The sequence below is a fragment of the Dermacentor silvarum genome, chromosome 5 (genome assembly GCF_013339745.2).
Source record: "Dermacentor silvarum isolate Dsil-2018 chromosome 5, BIME_Dsil_1.4, whole genome shotgun sequence".
Classification (NCBI taxonomy): domain Eukaryota; kingdom Metazoa; phylum Arthropoda; class Arachnida; order Ixodida; family Ixodidae; genus Dermacentor; species Dermacentor silvarum.
Window position 1 is genome coordinate 89,184,202 of NC_051158.1, and position 21,687 is coordinate 89,205,888.

A 21,687-nucleotide genomic window follows, 5' to 3' on the forward strand; every position below is an offset into this window, starting at 1 on the left:
AAAAAAAAAAAAAGTCGGGACGGCGACACACAACCGCAGTGGCTGTGAGAACCAATGTGAAGTTGCGGCCAGACGAGTTTGAGTAAAGCACTTAAACCAAATAGTTCTTTGTATTTTACTCAGCAGAATGCGCGTGCAAGCACTGTAACATTTATATCCACAGCAATCTGCTGCAATTTTTTTTTTGCGATTGAACCGATCCTACACGTAAATTATTTACATACCCTCGACATCAGACGACATACTAGACTCGAAAAGTGTTATTTTCTCAAGTGATACAAAAGTGTCGTTTTTGAAGTGCTCTCCTAAAACTTTACTAACCCTTCTACTTTCCCCGCACTTAGTGACGCCCTACTTTAGTTCCGTTTGTAAATACGGGCCTAAGAGCTCGAATACTTCTTCTAAGAATGCAGTGAATAGCATTTGAGAAATTGTGTCTCCGTGCCTGACCCCTTTCTTGATGGTTATCTTTCTACTTTTCTTGTGAAGAACCATAGTTGCTGTGCAATCTTTGTAGATATTTCCCAAGATATTCACGTATGCCTCCTGTACTCCTTGATTACGCAATGCCTCGATGACTGCTGGTATCTCTACTGAATCAAATCTTTTTAATAATCTATGAAAACCCTATAGAGAGGTTTGATTGTACTCCGCAGATTTCTCTATTACCTGTTTGATGACATGGATATGATCCATCGTAGAATATATCTTTCTGAAGCCAGCCTGTTCTCTTGGTTGACTGAAGTCAAGTGTTGCCCTGATTCTATTTTAAATTACCTTGGTGAATATTTTATACAATACTGAGAGCAAGCTGATGGGTCTATAATTCTTCAATTCTTTAACGTCTCCATTTTTAAGGATCAGTATATTGTTGGCGTTCTTCCAGCTTTCTGGTACACTTGAAGTCGTGAGGCATTGCGTATAAAGGGCCGGGAGCTTTTCAAATACGATATCTCCTCTATCCTTGATTAAATCCTCTGTTATACCATCTTCTCCAGCAGCTTTTCCCCTGGTCATGTCTTTCCAGGCACTTCTAACTTCATCGCTAGTTATAGAAGGAGCTTCTGTGTCCTGTTCCTCACTACTTCGAATCAAAGTAGCTTGGCTGCTCGGAGAATCGTACAGGTCAGTATGGAATTATTCCGCTGCTTTTACTATGTCATCGAAACTGGTGATGATATATTCTGCTTATTTTTCAGTGCATACATTTTGCCTTGTCATATGCCAAGTTTTCTTCTCACTGATTTCGTGCTGCATCCATATTTTACGGCTGCCTCAATCTTTTCCACGTTATAATTTCAAATATCCCTTACTTTCTTCTTGTCCATCAGTTTCGACAATGCAGCGAATTCTATCTGACCTCGCGAGTTTGATCTCGCGATCTATCTGATCTCGCGAGTTCATGTTTTGCCCTTTCTTTAATAGGTCCTTTGTTACTTGGGAGAGATTACATACTGGTTGCCTTGGTGCCTTACCTCCCATGTCAATTGCTGCTTATGAGATCAGCCTAGTTACGGTTTCATTCATTACCTATATATGTTGTCTTCATCTTCCTGTTCTAAAGATGCATATTTGTTTGCGAGCACCAGCCTGAATTGCTGTTACCCTTACTGCGTCTAGGTTGGCCTGTTTCTTCTTGAGTAATTTTATTCTTCCGCTCTTCACATTGAGAGAAATCATATAGACCTCACTAACCTATGGTCATTGCACTGTACCCTACCTACCACTGTGACGTTCTTCTTTCACTGCGCCGAGCCTTTATGAAGTATGAAACCTGGGCGCTGTTTACGTGAGTAGTTGAGTTCGTTGAGCTCTGAGGTGTTCGCATGTACTGGCACTATTGTCGCGCAAGAAATGGGCGCAAGGAGAGAGAGAGTAGATTTTAATGATGAGAAGGGAGGAGAAGTCGGCCTGGAGACCGTGTCTCTAGCCTGCTACTCCTCAGCTTCCTTGCTGGGTGCAAGGAAGATAGCATGCTGTGGAGAGCTTGCTGTAGGCATTCGTATGCGGCGGCGCTGCCGGCAGCCCTCGTGTCAGCTTTTAAACAATGTGGCGTTCTTTTCCAACTGGCGTCCAACTAGTAATACTTACAAGCTCCTTTCTTTAAACAGCAGTATTATTCGGCCACGAATGTGCTTATGATGCACAATGGGACCCGATGAAGGTAAAGCGGGTCATTCACATCAAGTTGCTTATGCTGTGAAAATCAAACCCCATCGTGCTGCTGTGGATGAGACGAGCGTGTATCGAAGGCTTAGCACAGAACTCATGCGTGGTAAAGGCTTGCTCCAATGGTTGTTTCAAATGAGAGTTTGGGTTGGTAGTTTGTGAACAAGATAGCAAGACGTAATTGGAGGGGTGTAATTGCTGAGGTACTGCGTAAAATGCTTTGGGAGAAAGATGGAAGTGGCAAAGGGTTTGCTCAGAGTACGTGCTTGAGGTAAAACTAAAAAAGTTAGTTGCTCACGCAGAACATGCCTCGATGTTTTCACGAGCCTGTCAATTTGCTTTCTTTTTCAAAGTTGGCTTTCATACATGCCGTTTTCTTATTTTTTTTCTAAAAGCCTGAGTCTGTTTTTCTATATAGGCGAAAGTTGTCGGCAGCGTCTAGCATGGCGTCCGTGGTTCGTTGCCCGCTCGCATGAGACGGAGAGAAAGGTGAACAGCAGCAGAGTTTCCGCCAACTCGTGGCCGTTTTGATGGTTCCGGGGTAACTTTTTTTTCTACGTAGAAATGAGACAGCAAGCCAGCGCAAATTCGTTTTGCTGTCGCTGCTTTCAGGCTGGAGAGCTTGCTGTAGGCATTCGTAGGCGGCGGCACTGCCGGCAGCCCTCGTGTCAGCTTTTAAACAATGTGGCGTTCTTTTCTAACTGGCGTCCAACTAGTAATACTTACAAGCTCTCTTCTTTAAACACCAGTATTGTCTCAGAGCGCATCTTTGTCATTTGCTCAATTCTGTTGTGCTTCGAGGATGCGATAAGTAGCGTTCGAAGCACAGTTCTGCAACGAGAGAGGGCTAGGCTGCATAGAGGTTTCTTAGAACTGTCGCGGTTCCTTCCGCATCGCTTTTAGAATTTAGGGGGCTTCAAGACAGAGCAGCGTTCGTTTGCGTCAGATACCCATGTGATCCACCGCCAGTTATTTTTTTTTTGCCGCAATTATTTTTCGTGTTTTTTTCCTTTCTTTTTTCTGTCTTTTGCGATCAATGTGTGTGTGTGCCGGAATAGAGATGCCTATTTGTTCTCTAGAAAGGTGTGATTCACGCGCTCGGCCGTCCCTTATTAACAAAGTTGCTAATCTTCATACGACTAGTGACCACTTAAGCTTGCAGTTACGTGTGACGCAGTTGGTGCACAAAAGCTTTCTCAGGGATAAGCTCAAGATTATCCGTCGCGTTTTCCGCGGATGAAGGCTAATATAGAAAACTTTCGAACGACTGAAATAGCTGCTAAATGGCAGAAATGACTAAAAGGGCAAATCTGAGCCATTTTAGGTTGCAGCTCGTATGTTATCGCACGTCAGTCCTCAATACGGAGAAAGTAGGGCGGTGAGAGCCGTCATGAAATAGGACATTGCACGCAACAGAACGTTCACTTTCCAGCTCCCACGAGAAACCTCCCCGAAACTTTAGCATGTTAGCAGCAGTAGCGGATGACGGATGTTTTGTCGGTTCGGAGTACCGCGCACAATCGTGTCTGATAATGGCACTCAATTCCCAAGTCAGGAGTTCGCCACGTTCGTAACAAGGAATAATATTCTGCATCTGCGCACAGTGCCATTCCATCCGTGGTCAAACGGAGCTGCCGAAAGAGCAGTTCGAACCGATAAGGATGGGTGGCGCAAGATGACACAAGGGGCGCTGGAAGATAACCTCACGCGACTGTTGTTCAATTACAGGAGAACCCCCCCCCCCCCCCCCCAAAGGGAAGGAAAGTCTCCTGCGGAGTTGCTCCTGGACACGTGTTTGCCGCCCAGGGCCACAGGTTCGGCAACAGGTACGGATGACTGGGCTGTCTCGCCAGGCAGCAGAGTGTATGTGCGGCATTATGGCAGCGGCCCAAAGTGGGCGCCAGAGCACGTGCAGTCTACGTCTGGAGCCAGGATGGTAAAGGTGGAAACTCCAGCCGGAGTAGTGCGGCGCCATGTCGACCAAGTCCGCCACCGTCATGAAGGTACCACTGGAGGGAATGGTTATGATACCATTGGAAGCGAACAGTTGGGCGGGCTACTTGACACAACTGGCACTGCCTCTTCGACTCGCGTGACAAGCACGGTCCCGGCAGCACCAGAGCATCGCGCGGTAGACGTGGAAACGACCGCGGCTGAACAGCCACCGACGGGCCACATTGGCGAACCAACTCCACCGACGCAGCAAGTTCCTGACGTCGACGCGACCACGGAAACGACTGACCCTGCACAGACTCCAATACGGCGATCGACAGAACTCGGAAGCCGATACCGCGGTTCTAAATTGAGTGCGAAGGAATGTTATATTGTCTGTGTTGACGTTGCTGCGCATCAGCTAAGCCAGCTGTGCGCGCGCACGCTTTTTGCACCCTCTCGTTCGTGTAAACCTTTCCACCCCCCGGCTCCTGCGCCGAGTTATCGGCTGCGTTCCATTTCCTAAACTATTTCACCACTGCAATATATATATATTGCAGCGGTGCCTTCAATAAATGTTGTTCCACCACCAGCTAGCGTCTCGTTGTGCTGCTGCCTGTCGAAGCCGGTTACTACACAAGGTAAATGTAGTGGGAGTTACCGTACCTAACGCGTGCACTGGAGTAAATTATCAGCGAATTGCCTCTTGCCTGTTGTACCAAAGTGGCTCGGTAGCCACTGAAAACAGGCCTGACTACTCGCTCACGACTGCTATGGTCGGCGTAACAAACATATTTTTTTATTACTTCTACCCCTTCCAGGAGATTTTGCTGCCCGAGTTGCACATTGCCGTCCAATCGCCCAGCAAAGCACGGAAGCTACCCAAGCTGAGCGCAAACGTCGCTGCGACAACAAACGACGTGACCTCCGTTTTCACCTCTCGAGTCAAAGTTCTGCTTTGGACTCCAGTCCCAACTCCAGGCCTCCGTGAGAAGTTACTTCAACGCTACAATGGCCCATACACCGTTGTGCAGCAAACATCTGCAGTGAACTATCGCGTACGCCCAGTACCAGTGGCGTAGCCAGGGGGGGGGGGGGGGGTTGGGGGGGTTCAAACCCCCCCCCCCCCGAAATTTTTCCCGCGAACCCCCCCCCCCCCCGCCCCACTTACCCACCCTTTGTTCTCGTCGCTTCGCACTCACATAATTCAAGGAACCGGTGCTACTATCACAATTTCATTCCTGGGCGCTTCTGTTTGGGTTGGTAATTTACAGCGACTCATTTCTGCATATGGAAAAAAACTGTCACGGTGTTTGTCGAGGCTTTGATCGACACTCTCTGAGGTTTTGGGCGAGAATGTGGCGGCCGCATTCTGAAGCAAAAAATGCGGCAGCCGCATTTTAGATGAAGGCGAAAATGCTCGAGGCCCGTTTACTTAGATTTAGGTGCACGTTAAAGACCCCAGGTGGTCGAAATTCCCGGTATACATTTCCGCCGATTCCCTTCAGGTGCCGGTTAGGCCGTGCTGGCGCAGGATCTTAGGCTACGTTCACACTTGGTCTCGGAGCTGTCGGAAGCGGCAAAATCTTGAAAAATCCACCCGCCTAGGCGGCAAAACAGGCAGAAAAACAAGCGGCGAGCCAAATCGGTCTCGGACCGATTTTTTCGCTATGGCGAAGCGGAAACGCGGCGGCAAGTCGTTCTGCTCGACCGGAAGCTACACTACATGTAAACAACCGGTCGTAATTTAATTGAACATGGCACCAAAAGTGCAGGCTGCAATGCTCATCGACGCGATAGAGAACCACCCCTTGCTCTACGACAAGAGTGGTACTAAAACGTACTATTAGCAATACTCGCGATAGTATTCAATATCGCGCGACCGGAGGTGCGGCAACGAAGCCTTGGCGTGACCCAACTTCTGGCGCTTTTGCAAGGCCAGGCGAACCCACCACCACCGTTTCCGAGGTGTTCACGTCTTCCGTTTATTCATTGTCCATTTCTAGAAAACAAGTAGGTAGAAGTATAAAAGCCATTTCTTCTTCCACTTCCAAGGCAGACAATAGTTAGGCAGATTCCTCGTTGGCGCTCCATAATTCTCCTCGCACGTGCACGGTATATTGCAGAAGTCGCAGGGTGCTTTTCTCGCCGCGACGATAGATTGGGAGCGTAGGTCTCACGTAGGACGCGCAGGCTTTGGCGAGCCCCGAGACAAGGGCCAGCCAGGGTTTTAGCTTTGGTGTTCCCGTTGCCGCTTTGGTGTCCTGGAGGCGCCGACAATAATACGAAATGATGAAATGTTATTACAACTTGTAAATAAAATGTATTAAAAAAATATAATCACGCCTAGGCACTAACCTGTGACTCAGCGCTACCGCGCCCGTGTGAGGAGAATCACGGAACGCCAACGAGGAATTTGCCGAAGGTCGCAGATGACACGCGAAGTTGCGCAAAATGATTACTTTTGATGACGGGTGGGTCAATTACTGAGCATACCGCTCGAAATAATGCGATAATGAGCGCCTCCTCGCCGACAAACGTACGCAGACTAGATGGATGTGGACGAAAGCGGCAGCGGCGGTAGCAAAACAAATGTGAACAACTTGGACAGGCGCGGAAAAAATTTTCCGGCCGCTTTGGCCTTTCCGCCCACTTGCCGCTTCCCTAGTGTGAACGTAGGCTGTCTGCGCGCGAAACGTCTCTTGTTTGCGATTGCGCCCCTACGGAAGGCTGGTAGTTACTGTTGTGTTGAATCCCAAACCAGCATTTACGCAAGGCTGGTAGTTGCTATTGTGTTGTGGAATCCCAAACCAGCAATGTACACACGAAAGGGTTGATGCCAGCAGTGAAATTCCACCGACTCGCAACAGAATGCACGAAACAGACAGCCGACAGGCATGGATTACTGTTGTGCGCAGTACAGCGTAAGTAAACTCTTGTTGCAGGTGCTGACAGTTCTCGTCGGAGTTCACGCCTCCTGAGAAATTGATTATGTGCACTATGCACTGAACAAGACCGGAGTTCATTCCTGCATCACTAGTACACCAAACAGTCGAGATTCTGTGAGGTACGAGGCCGCTTCCTGTTTGCACCGGCGTAAGTGAAGCAGAAATGAGATGCACGCACTAGAGCACTGCACGGGCTCGGGCTTACCCGAAAGCCCGGAACTTGCCGGGTAGAGCAGTTTTTTCACGGGCTTGTGCCGGGCTCGGGCACTGCATGTGCTTTTTGACGCGGGCCCAGGCCGGGCTCGGGCTTTCTGGTGGTGTGCATGTAACGTGCAGCGAGTTATCCTCGCGCGTCTCGATTCTGAAAAACATGTCTTTTTCGGTCTCGGGCCGGGTTCGAGCCGGGCTGGGGCCGGGCTCGGGCCTAAGGTAAAGGGGTGGCGGGCCGGACCAGGGCGGGTAACGTAGAAAATTTCCGGGCCCGGGCCGGGCCCAGGTTCCCCATAATTTTTTTGGTCGTGCTCGGGCGGGCAGGCCAACGTAAAATAATCGGCTTAAATAATCGGACTAGGCACTAAGTGCAGTGTCTCTAGCACGCACTACTTAAAATGCGTGCACATGCCATATATCTATGCTGTGCGGCGAAATATTCTGTACACATTCTGAATCTGTTGACGTAAAGGCAAATGACGGCTGCACGCTCGCACACAGCGGAAGACACAGCGGCCGCGAAATGCAACCCTCTCGTATGAGGGAGCAGGGCGACGAAAGCTTCGAAAAAAAAAAAAGCCTTACGCGTTTTTGCGCGTACTTAAGATTTCTAGCGCAATGACACAGCGAACAAGCTATTGTTATGGGAGTAGGTATAGCCTGGTCACGCATGCATTTTGACGTGTATAGCCGGCCTTGACTTGTGAAACGCACTTCGCCCCGACGAGGACGACGCCATCTACGCTTAACGAAGATTAACAATTAATGATGTCTTCTCCGATCGGGCGGGTCGTCTCAATGATGCGTTTTCGAAGACTGACCCATTCAGTGGCGTGATGCGAGACCGTTGCTCCTAACGCCCACTGTACCTGTCGTACTTACTGTATTTTACTGAACTTACTTTACTTTTTACTTATTTTCTTCACAAGCACACGCGAGGGGGGGGGGGGGGGTCCCATGTCTTTGACATACATGTATAGAGTCTGCTTAAACTACGATATTTACTATCGAGCACGCCACGTAGAGAAAAGCAGACGCTTGCCCCCCCCCCCCCCCCCCCCCCCCCCGGTCGGGCCGGTGAACCCCCCCCGAAAAAAATTTCTGCCTACGCTCCTGCCCAGTACACTACGTCACTGACCAGCGCCGCTGGAATGCCAAAATTTCTAACGTCTCGCGGATGAAGCCCTTCACTCCCCGTTTAGATAATCTCTAATCAGCGGCCAGGCTGGCCGCTTCCATGACGGGGGGAATTTAGTGTAAGCACTATTAACGTACTTCGTTGTTTTCATTTGTACATAGCCATCATCAATTTCCCTGTTCTTCTACTTCTTCGCGCATGAGCTGGGGCGTTTCCTTTTTGGAATAAAAAGCGCTTGACAGGTTCGTCTGCCACGGTCTTATATTATGTAGGCGCATGTCAAATGACCTCATAGAACCCAATCGTATGATCAAGGTAAATACATGCACACTAGCGGAAAAATAACAGCAGCGCCAATGGGCCAGATCACTGACGTTCCCATGGAAGAAAGATTTGGGTCTTTCATTGCTTGTAGACTGCAGCTAATTAGACCTCGAGAAGGTGGGGCTAACACGTACGGTGCAATCTGAAAGTAAATATATATATATATATATATATATATATATATATATATATATATATATATATATATATATATACTTACAGGCCTGGCCTGGTCATGCACACGCGGGCCCTGACTAAAAGAGAGAGAAAGAGAGGGGAAGGTAAAGGAGAGACAGGGAGATTAACCAGAGATTATCTCCAGTTGGCTACCCTTTACCAGCGGACACCCGCTGCAGTGGCTCAGTTAGCTAAGGCGTTGCGCAGCAGGACACGAGGTTGCGGGATCGAATCCCGGCTGCCGGCGGCCGCATTTCGATGGAGGCGAAATGCAAAACCGCCCGTGTGCGGGTGTTGTAGTGCACGTTAAAGAACCCCAGGTGGTCAAAATTGATCCGGAGCCCTCCACTACGGCGCGCCTCATAATCAGAACTGATTTTGGCACGTAAAACCCCAGAAAGAAAATGTACCAGCGGAGGGGTCCCGCGCCTGGCCCGGGTTTGGTATCACGGGCCAGGGCTGGCCCGGGCTGTGCCCGTATAGTGTTCTAGGCACGCCATGATGGCTTCCCCCCAGGGCATCATGGAGTTGCGTGATGATGGTTTATATGGTGTGCTCGAGAATAACAATTGGCACATCAGATACATCAAGGGGACATTTCTGAGGTACATGTTCACAGCCCGAAAAAAAAGGCATGCAAATAGAGGCACTAAATGATTGAATGCTACGGCCCATGTCCATCTTGTTCAGGATGACGTCAGCGTTTATACAACCTTTATTTCGGAAAAAAAATCAGTTCAAGTTATGTTTATTTGCATCTCAATGCGGGCGTGCTCAGGCAAGAAGTGAATGCAATACATTTGAGGGTGCCCGAGTATTCTGTGTACAATACGTACGGCAATGATAGGAATAATATAACTTTGATAAACGAATAGAATTCAAAAACAAGTTCAGAGAACAATAGTACAGTGCAGTAAAAAGGAACCACCTTCACAATACAGCTGTGGAGGACGCAAACATTGAACAGGCTGAAAAAAAAACATATTCTTTTATGTCTGTAGGAAACTGAATAGACAATTGCAGGAACTAATACAGGGCCCCTTAACGGAACCAATAGGTCAAAATCCAAAGCCGTCCACGATTGCGTGTCTCGCAGGCGCTGTGCGACGTTCGGACGCCAAGAATGTGTTACGACTGAAGAAAGGCTGCCGCGGAGTGCTTCCGACGAGTATCCTAGCCCTAGGACTCCGTACCATTAAAAAATAAAAAAAAAAGAACGTGGCCGCCTTTCAGGAAGCCTCTGCAAAGCCCGGAATCAATCATTCATGAATTTAGTCGAAGTCGCGTTTAAACGCTCTTAGGATGACAAGTCATTTCTACTCTTAGTCATTTCTACGAACGGCTACTATTTATCAAGAACACTGATGACACCGGCGGCTCAAGCCTTGCGGAGAAATTGAGCGCTCCGAGATAGCATTCATTTCTTTTATTTTTGTTTCATGGACATCATCTCTACGTCACCACTCGAAGTTTGAAAAGTTTAAGATCAATACGGGCACGTGGTGGCCCTCACGCGAACCAAACCCTGATATCCCGAAATGCTGGACATGACAACCTGTGTGAAATGCATGGAACACATTTTATCTGATTCTCGGCACATGATGCAATGTGAATATTTATGCCTTAACCATTTGGGCTCTTGCTCTGGAGTGTCGGAGAAAACTAAGTCGATGGGCGAAGACTACAACAGATCTTGGAAATGCACACTGTGCCGAAAGGCTGAGCCAAATGCGCCATGTTTCAAGGGTGCTGATGAAACTCCTGTCGCTGCACTGTTTCTCGAGATGAATAGAAAACTTGACGAGCTGCTAACTCTGAAAAAGATGATTCGCGACCCGGAAGCATCGGTCAAGCTCATGCATGACAAATACGACATCGGCCTTGATGATGTGGCCAGGCATGTTGGCGATAATAAATGTCTTACCGCCAAGATTTCACAGCTCAAAAAAAAAAACAAGCGTTTCTGTCGTCGAACTGCAGCGCATTCCGTCTTCTGCAAGTGAACTCGAGTATCAGAACAGATAGTTGAACCTTGAGGTTCATGCCCTCAAGCATGTTCAAGATGAATGCCAGCTCTCCGAAATGAATGCTATCACATCCAAGTTCAGTCTAGACATGCTGAATGAGTAATCGACGTCTGCAATCCAGAATCTGAAAGCCAGAGTGGACAAAGTTCCTGGCATCGTCATACGTTTTACGAACCAGATGGTACCCGCCGCAGTGGCTCCGTCAGCTAAGGCGTTGCGCTGCTCAGCACGAGATCGCGACATGGAATTCCGGCCGCGGTGGCCGCATTTCGATGGAGGCGAATTGCAAAAACACCCTCTGCTTGCGTTCTACTGCATGTTAAAGACCTCCAGGTAGTCAAAATTAATCCGGAGCCCTCCACTACGGCGTGCCTGATAATCAGAACTGGTTTGGACGCGTAAATTAAACCTGAGAAAGAAGAAGAACGAACCATATGGCACGAGATATGTGGTTAGAAAAATTCAGAGCCCTTCCACTACAGTGAAGATACAAGCCAGCGAAGCAGTGACTATGGTGGGTCTGCTGTAGTGTATATTGCCGCCCCCGGATTAGAATGGGCGTATCGTCGTTGGGTAGGGAGCCTACATGCAACGCCGTTTTACATGCAACGCCGTTTTAGGGCGGTGACAACACCAAAATTTTGACTGCTATTTACCGCCAAATTTGGGTCCCCAGTCTTTCTGCCTTTTTTTGTCACGCTCTGATGTACTCATGTTGGCACGTGATCTATCAAATTTCTTTAATTTAGTTTTCCGCCAGTGTGCACAAGAAACCTGCATACATCTTTAATATACTAGTTGCCTTTTCCTTTTATTTGAACACATCAAACTTACTTTTATATTGCATGTCGTGTGACACATATAGAGCAAGAAGTTATAAGGCACGATGGCGTGCTAGTGGTAGGATTATCTCACGCCAAGAATGTGAACTGCATTAAGCATTGTCGTTGCCTTTCAGTTGTACATAATATATAAAGGGTGCTTTTCGAAATGTGCTGTACTAAAGACTGTCCTTACTAATCTGTTTAACTAAAACGTAGACGTGCCGTGCAAGGCGCTAGACGCGCCGTTTGTCTCTGGCTGCTGAGGCCAAAGTTTATTAAATGAAGTTAATTAATTTCACGTCACCAAGGGTTGCGGGAAGTGTGGTCTGTCGGCTGATCTTTCGCCATTTTTGTCCCTACAATTAACCCGCCAATTTAGCTGGCGGCGGCAAGTACCCTTACAAAGGCTGTCACCACCCTAAAACGGCGTTGCATGTAGGCACCCATATAAAACGGCGTTGCATGTAGGCACCCTATCATTGGGCATCACCCAACCCAACATGTCTATCAGAAACTTTCCTGTTGAGAAATTCGCGTTGAAACCGGGCCGTCACACCGAGGAAGTTGGTGCTAGCGTTGCCGCGGCGTGCATGACCGTTTTTGGCTTTCCAGGGGGCAAGACGACGCTGACGTTTGGACTCAACATCGCGCTCACTCAACTCGGGCTCCGCGGCTCTTAGCTGACGTTTCGATTGGGCTTCGGAAGCCCTCACGCTAGAATCGGTACGTCGAATACGAATCCTTTCCAAATCCTTTCCGGCGGCGTTGCTCAAACGTGTTAGGACACGTCGTCAGTTGGTCATGAATGGCTCATACCCCCCGTAAACGCGGGCTCCTCATTACGACGACAGAGGAGAAGTGAAATTCTACGCTTGAATTATTATCGGCAACGCAGCCAGCTTTGGAAGCAGACGACGACGACGAACGCGGGAGCAAGGCCACGAGAGCGTGCTCGGCACGGCGTCCAACAGCACGCGCCCAAACCGAGGGGCAGTCAACGAGCCAGCTGCGGATGATGACGACCACGCTCGAGCCAATGCTGATAATGATAGTTTTATTTTACACACGAATACGTTCCTGGGGGAACTAGCCCTTAAAAGCTTCGCTGTAAAAGGAAAACTGTTTCCGACTGTTCGATCTGACCCTATTGAGAACTTGACAACGTATACCAGGGTTCTGCTGAAGAATACTAAGAAATGGGCGAAAGCAAATAATTTTCGTTTGGTCGGGAATCGTCATGGAAAGATATTTATCAGGAAGAAGGTAATACTGCTCATGTGGTAAAGAACGCAGCTGAGCTTAACCGTCTGAAATGATGGGTCAACCTGCATGTCATCATTTCACCATGTTTTGTGCAGATTGGGTACCTCCTAAAGAGTTTCATAATTGCATCGGTTCGGAACACAGTCTATCCCCTAAATGCATTCATTTAAACTGTCAGTCTGCTGCAAGGTAAGATAATGAGCTAGATGTGTTCTTTAGCAGCCATAATTTTCACTTTGACTACATTATGTCATGTGAGTCATGGTGCAAAAATAGTTATCTTATTTGGCATCTGCCTGACTATCAATGTTTCAATCAATTTAGGACCACCTCTCGTGGTGCTGCTGTAGCTTAATTCTTGGCGACAATAATAATGTGGACTACATCGAACAATTGTCAGTGCGTCACCGATCATTACGAGGTTACATTCTTTTTGTGTGGCAGATTGATTTACGCAGCATTTTATTGTCCACCGGGTTTCAATATCCCGTCGTTTTTGGTTTTCTGGATGACTTCTTTATATATGTTTCTCTGTATAAGTATGACGTCATATGGAGTGGCGAATTCAACATTGATATGTTAGCTTACACTCGCTTGATGCGGGAGTTTTATATCTTGCTTCAGTCGCATGTATGCTCAAATGTTGTCTCCGTTCCAAGGCGTGTAACCCATGTCGCGTCCACTTGCTTGAAACTGTATTCGAGCCATTGCTTTAGATATAGCCAAATCTTATATGAAGCAGTGGAGTCAACGTTCCTTCTTGCAGCTTGAGCGACCACATGCCCACTTTTTTCCTTTTCTCACTTAAACGATGCATCAAAAAGAAAGAACTGCGCCTTTCACCTAGCCGACTGATTACACTAAATCGTCTAGATTATTTTCGTACTCAGATCTAATTATTCATCGGGAGCGATGTATATGCCACGCAGTATGCCGAATTAGCATACGAGAAACTTCTGTGGGTTTTCAGTGCATGTTAGCAAGAAAACTTTCTTCTGCGAACAAACGCAAGCGATCTTTACACATTCGGAAGCCATGGATACAGATGACCTGTTTCGCAAAATAAAGTTCAAGAACATGCTCTTTAATTATTTCGTGAAGTCGCGCAATATAAGCGATCTGCACACATTTAAAAATTAGCTTCGGAAAGCTAGACCCTTTTATGAATATGGACACTTCATGTCTTGTGAAAATGATAGTCGCAAAACTTGGAAAGAAAAATATTTTGCTAAATGGAGCATCGTCCTCACATACAAGTATTTAGATTGTTAAAGACGGCGTTAGTATTCCGCATGAAGTGCTACCCAATTGTTTTAATAATTATTTTAGCAGTGCAGCTGGCATATGTGTAGATAGAAATGCCGACCGCTATGCTCAGGTCATATGCCCTATAACATTTTCTTATATTCTACTACTGAATCTGAATTGACTTATTTTCCGAGTTGGGCAATGCTACATCGTGTGAGATAGATGGTATACATATTAAACCTGTAAAACAAGTCTTAGACCTTATCGAACCTCTTTTAGTATACGTTTACAAAATCTGCCTGGTATCCGGGGTATTTCCTGGCTAAATGAAAACCGCTAAAGTACTTGGACTGTTTGAAAAAAGGTAATAAAAATGGATGTGGCGCAACTCTGTTATGCCTGGGTGTGCGTAACTCAGTTATGCCTGGGTGTGCCTGGGTGTATGCAATACAGTAACCGTAGAGGTACGGTTAATTTAATGTTTAGCTTGGTTCTCTCTATGGTTACATCTTTATCGTTTCGCTTCGTACGTCTGAGTCTTTAGGTTTGCTTGTTACCTCTCGTCACTGCGACCGACTCGCAATCCAGCGACTCTACCGCTGGTTTTATCCTCCCCCTCACAAAAAGCTCAGCACTGAAGAGGCAATAGTTCTCAGACTTATCCAAACAAACACATTCCGAAACCTACTCAGATACAGCAAAATATACCCACGAAACATATCGCGGCATCCGCCCCTGGTGCGGCGACACACGCCCTACACTCTTTCACATCTCGTGGGGGTGCGGGGGCAAATCTCAACGCTTAAAGACGCGTAGCACGTCATTTGAGCGGTGGGAGGCACAGCTGACCGGCGATACCCTGGCGGGACAAGAAGCTCTCGTCCAGCAAGTACGTCGAGCAGCCAGGGCCAGTGGAGTCCTGCAATGAGGACACCACCCACTCGTCCTCAAGTTCAACGACCTCGATGGTCCAAATAAATGTTTTCTCTCTCTATCGTTAAGGAATGGTTACATTAAAGACTAGACATTTTTAAAGTGTAATACATTTATTTTTAAAGTATTCATCTTGTTTCTCAATTGACACAAAGACGGCCCGATGGTCGGTGAGGCGGGAGGATAAGAGGTTGTCGTCCAGTGACTGGAACACGTTTCGGGTGCTATCCTCATCTGAATCAACTCGCCTAGCCACTTCGTACTTACGACGCTTCTCGAGGCGTGCGGCTCGTTCTTCGTCTCCTCGCCTCGCTGCCTTCTCTTGGTTTCGTTCCGACGGCGAAGCCTGGCTTCTTTCAATCTCTCCGACTCACTTTTCATACCTGCCGACAAATCCTACCGAGCCGGCCCTTCTATATATACGATGCAACGCCGGCTCCTCCTCTGTTGCAACGCGGTTTCACCGGCTCCTCCTCTGACGTCATGCCAGATGGCGCGGCGAGCGGCGCTGCCAGCTGCGGCGGTGCTAGGCAACGGCGCAGCTCGCGGTGCGGCCACCGGCCACAGCGAAATGGCGAGAATACGGCCAATGTAGCTCTCGGTACAAAACCTTTTTCTCTTTCTTAGTATTACGGAATGTATAAAGTCCTTTCTAACTATGTAACGTATAATGTACCTTTTTTTCACTTCTTGCTGTTTTATGCAGTGCTTATCTGTTCAAGTCTTTTTTCTTTTTTAGGAGGTGTTTTTTATGTGCAAATTTCTTCATTTTGTGTCAATTTCTGATTCCTTGTAGCATCGATATCTATTTGACGATTGTATTGTACTGTAACATACGCCCCCTCACCCAATGCCTCTTCGTAGGCGTGTGAGGGCTTTCTAAATAAACGAATATATACCGAATTACAAATATTTTTCTACACTTCCAAAATTTTCAGCAGAACCTGAGGAAATAATATTTCGGCGTATTTCAGATTTCTTAGAAAAACACAACCTGTTGGATGTCAGTATGCTTTCCGAAGAGGAAGATAAACCCAGATTTCTTTATTAAAACAAAAGATATTGACAATGAGAAGCTTTAAAATAAATCTGCTCGCGCTCGGGATTCTGATAGACTTCAGTGAAACATTCGACTCTATTAATCATGAACATTTTTTAAGAAGCTAGAGTACTACGGTATTCGAGGAATTACATTAGAGATAGTCAAACCTTATTTGAAGCAGTGGAGTCAACTTGTTGAAATTGATGGCATCTGCTCCCAGATCATGCAAGTAGGAGTTCCTCATGGGAGCATACTCGGACCGCTTTTTTCGATTTCTATGTAATGATCTTGTTATTGTGCATAGTGAACCAATATATATAATCTAGGCAGTTGATAGTATTATGCTTTTTCCGTCGAACAATATTGCGAGTCTTATTCCAACTACAAATTCTGTCCTTGCTAAAACACATAGATGGTCACAGGACACTGGATTAAAAATTAACATTGACAAAAATTAAGCTATTTGATTTCAAGAAAAAAAATTATGTGTGAATTTAGAGATAGGATTTTAATAGGCTCTTCAAGAAATTAGCTTTTCCGGTATGAGAAAACGTTAGGTGTGTTTTTGATAGCCATATGTGATGGACTGATCACATAGACTTCCTCGCAGGAAAGCATTGCGCAAGTCGCTAGAATAATGTTCAGTTTAAAACAGCTTCCACGCAATGTCAAAGTTCTCTTATACAATGCTGCCTTCCTGAGGCACATACACTACTGCTGTCTGGTGTGGAGTACGACGTCTGCTACCAACATAAAGCGAGTATTGCTGATTTAATGCAAGGCAATTCGTACTATCTGTTATGTTCGATTAGATGCTCATAATGCACCTGTCTTCAAAAAGTGGAAATTACTCACGCTGCAGTCTGTGTTAGACTTCAGGCTGTCGTTAGCCTATCGTAAAGACGAGAAGTAAAACCTGTCATACTTTACGTCCTTAACTTAGGTAGCTAGAAACAGAACAGACTACAGCACACGGTCACCAGAGCACTAGCATGTGCCACACCGTCGCACTAAGTATGGTTTCGAAACGTTACATCATCGTCTCACCACGCCTGTTAAACACGCTTATGAACAACATCAATGTCACTTCTTGTCCTGTACCGCTTTTGTATAAGTTATTCAGCGATATCTGAACATGACTGAATTTGTTCTTTCATTTTTAGTGCTTTTGTTGCTCATGTGTAAGCTATGGATTTCCTGGCTTTTATGGTTGCTAGTGTTTTCTTATATTGCATTTCTTTTTGCTGGCACACGACCCAGCCAACATTGTACTGTATCGCATCGTTTGTGTTGTCAGTCCTGAATAAGTCCCTGTGCCTGCTTGCTGCTGGTGCCCTCAGACTATGTTCTAAGGCCCCTCAGTTTGCTGCTTGCAACTTTTTTCTTAAATCCTCCTTAAATTGTATGTTTATAGAAGTAACACAATTCAACATTCAAGCAATTTTTTTTCTGGACCATCCCGTTTATTGGTCATTTGATGCTGCTGCTGCTGCTGCTGCTAGGCTGCTGTTAGCCTCTGCGTGCTGCATCTGCGGCGTTGGCGGCTGTCCTGCGTGCTGCTTCTGCTGCGGTGGCTGCAGTCCTGCGTGCTGCTTCTGCTGCGGTGGCTGCTGTCCTGGCGGCGGCCTGGGCGGGTGTTTGTCTCTTACCTGGAAAGGAGGTTACACGTCACATGTCGTAGAAGTTACATCTGTCTGCGTACACCTCTGCTGGCCACACGTCTCGACAAACGTCAATTGAACATCGACCTCGTCAACGTGACATTACAGCCTCAACGTCTCATAGTGTGCAGTTGCCTGAAATTCTGTCGGCATTCCGGCATTGCGTGTGAGAGGTGTAGCCCAAACATAAACATTTCATGACATAAATAACTCGCTGGGGTGCCTTAGCAGCTGTGACACTGCGCTGCTCAGCACCAGGTAGCAGCAAAGTGAAACACTGCAGGCTCAGAGCAGGCTTCGTGCAACGTCTTTGCCATAGGAACAGGAATAAGCAAACTGCCTTCAAGGGACAGCAGTGGCTAAGCACATGCGCCCCGAACTAATGCGTTTGATGTGACTAAGTACACGACGGGAAAGCTACTTCTTAGATGTCAACACATGCCGCGTTCTAATCCAAAAATCACGATTAAGTGTTGCCTACAAACAAATTAAAATTTCCCTCTCATATTGGTTACATTATTTAGACACTAACGAGAGCGTGGTAAACTCTCAAATCCCGTAATTGGTATTTCAGATAAGGCAATGAACCTTCGTAAAGCGGCCGGTCGCCATAGCAGCCGGCAAAGGGCTTTCTCGCCAATGGTTTCGGACGATTCGATGTAAGCTGCTTCCGATACAAGTGCTATAAATGATGACTTTAACATCAGCTGAAGGTTGCACACAAAATATTAGCGGGCCTCTAAAGGTTTGCTTTCAGGTGACATTGTTGATGGATGCCTACGATTAGTGTAGCAATATCAACATCATCAGCGTATTGTTATGTCCAGTGCAGGACGAAGACCTGTGCCAGCAATTTCCAGTTACCCCCGCATTGCCTTAGATGAACCCATCCTATGCATGCAAATTTCCTAATTTCATCGCATCAACTAAAACCCTGTACTCTTCGAATGCGTTTTTCCTCTGCTGGCACCCATTCTGCAACACTTAACTAATTGTTACAACACTGACTAACGGTTACTCGGTTCTCCGCATTGCATCACCTGCACAGTTGTATTTCTTCATTTTATAGCCAACATTCATTTCTGTAAGAGTCCGTGCTGCTACTAGTTGTTGGATGCGCGGAAGTCGAAATCTAACTGCTCAAGCGCTTTCTGGTTCTTTTTTCTGGTCACCGCCCCATCGAAATGCAGTGGCCGCGGCCTGGTTGTAACAGCAGCGCAACGCCGTAACCACTGCTCTACTACGGCGGGTTTTGCCTACCGTCTAGAGAGAGCAGACAAAAGCCATGACGTCGTCCTTACCACGGGTCTTGCTTGCTGCTTCTGCGGCATTGGCGGCTGTCTTGCGTGCTGCTTCTGCGGCGTCGGCCGCTGTCTTACGTGCTGCTTCTGCTGCGGTGGCTGCTGTCTTGGCGGCGGCCTCAGCGGGGGTTTGTCTCTTACCTAAAAACCGGTTACACGTCACATGGCGTAAAACGTAAATCTGTATGCATACATCTCTCCTTGCCACACTTCTCGACAAACGCCAATTGAACATCGACCTCGTCCACGTGACATTACAGCGTCAACGTCTCATCGTGTGCAGTTGCACGGGCGCTGGATAAAAAAGGTCCTTTTTTATCCGGCGGCCGTGGCAGTTGCATGAAATTCTGTCGGCATTCCGGCATTGCGTGTGAGAGGTGCAGCACAAAGATAAACCTTACATGACTAAACGTTGCACACGAAAATATTGGCGGGTCTCTAAAGGTTTACTCTTAGGTGAAAATGCTGATGATGTATGCCTTCGAGGAGTGTGGCATAATCGTCATCATCAGCGTATTCTTTTGTTCAGTGCAGGACGAAGATCTCTGCTAACGGTTTCCAATCACCCCTGTATTGCGTCAGGTCAATCCATCATATAGCTGCAAATTTCCTGCACTCTAAGAAAGAAAGGACGAAATGAGGTATCGAGGTTAGTCCTTTTGGGGAGTAACTGACCTGCCACAAACATTCGCCCTTTTGGGGAGTAACTGCGAGGGGATGAACTGTTACTCCCAATGCGGTGACTCCATCAAGGACTAACAGTTGCTCTTTTCTGATGCTCAAGGGAGTAACGGTCATTTTTTCCGATGCTCCGCAACGATGGAATTAACGAAATTAGCCATTTATACGCTGATAAGAAAAAAAACTATTGAAGTGAAAAAAGAAAGAACAAGACCGCTCCAAAATACGATTTGAACTCACGTCCTCGTGCTTACAAGTCAGGTACCTTACCCAATACACCACGATAGCTAGCTTGACAAGGCAGGATACTGAGGCAAGATTAAGCATCGAAACGCAGGTGCGGCAATGCAAGAGACTCGGCATTTTGTGTATACTATGCAGGGAGAGTCTAACGCTGCGTGTACTTGCCACCATGCGACTGCAAAAAGAAAGTTGGCCGATGAAGCGATGAGAAATTACACGATGTACGTACGTGTAGCGAGCGCATACGGGGCACGCAAGACGACAGAGAAGGCGAACTTATCTGTCGCTTAGCGTGCTCCGTTTGAGGTACATATCGCTTCACTCAAGTTTGTAATCTCCTTGGAACGGACGGAACGTAGGTACTGTGGACCAAGGAAATGTGGCAGTCCATTAATGACTTGCGCGTTTACTCTGTATCGTTCACTTATGGCTTGGACATGACTTCCATGGTTCCCTCCCCCCCCCCCCCCCCCCACACACACACACTCCACATTTTAAATTTCACGCAATTTTCCCGCGAAGAGACAAAGTGCTGCTTTGCATGTTGTTCAGTAGACAGTAGACAGACACGAACTTCAAATTGTTCACGATTTATAGACAATACTGTTTTCGGCGCACCACTCCACGACACGGACGAAAACAGCGAAGTGCATGGGGAGTAACTGTTGCCGTTAGTCCTGCCGTTGCTCTGTTTCGACCAGGACTAACCACTTAATCCCCAAAATTTACACACGACACCCACACTCCTGCAGTTAGTCCTTTGAGGGATGAAAGCACCGTTTTTAGGACTAACAGCCCGGTTACTCCCGTTTTCCCCGGCATTTTTCTTAGAGTGTAGTTTCCTCGGCTCACCTAATACTCCGCACTCTTCGAATGCGTTTTTCCTCTCTTGGCGCCCATTCTGCAACACTTAATAGAACAACGGTTATTGGTTCTCCGCATTGCATCACCTGCTCAGTTCTATTTCTTCCTTTTAATGCCAACATTTACTTCTGTAAGAAATCGGTACTGCTACTAGTTTATAAATGCGCGGATGTCGAAATGTAACTGCTCGAGCGTTTTGTCTTTTTTTTTCTTGTCACCGCCCCATCGAAATGCGGTGGCCACGGCCTGGTTGTAACAGCAGTGCTACGCCGTAACCACTGAGCTATTACGGCGGGTTTTGCCTACCGTCTAGAGAGAGAAGACAAAAGCCATGACGTCGTCCTTACCACGGGTCTTACTTGCTGCTTCTGCGGCGTTGGCGGCTGTCTTGCGGGCTGCTTCTGCGGCGTCGGCCGCTGTCTTGCGTGCTGCTTCTGCTGCGGTGGCAGCTGTCTTGGCGGCGGCTTCGGCGGGAGTTTGTCTCTTAACTGTAAACAGGTTACACGTCTCATGGCGTACATAGATCTGTCTGCATATACCTCATCGCCACACGTCTCGACAAACGCCAATTGAAGATCGACCTCGTACGAATGAGAAATGAGAATATATCCTCATTTTTGAAGACAGTGAAATATAACGCTTGTGTGGCATTCATTTCGTAAAAGAAATGAGGATTATTTAAACCGCGTGATGCGTGCAGGT

The 21,687-nt window shown here is 47.1% G+C and overlaps 1 protein-coding gene across 1 annotated transcript in view; it reads right to left on the minus strand.

Moving 5' to 3' along the window:
- The window catches only part of LOC119453576 (neurofilament heavy polypeptide-like), a 512,698-nt gene that overhangs the window by 488,762 nt on the left and 2,249 nt on the right, over window positions 1-21,687 (minus strand). Inside the window, exons 2-3 of the mRNA XM_049667992.1 lie at window positions 21,333-21,473; window positions 19,198-19,338 (exon numbers count right to left, since the gene is read on the minus strand). Coding sequence (XP_049523949.1) covers window positions 19,198-19,338; window positions 21,333-21,473 — 282 coding nt within the window. The remainder of the gene's footprint in view (window positions 1-19,197; window positions 19,339-21,332; window positions 21,474-21,687) is intronic.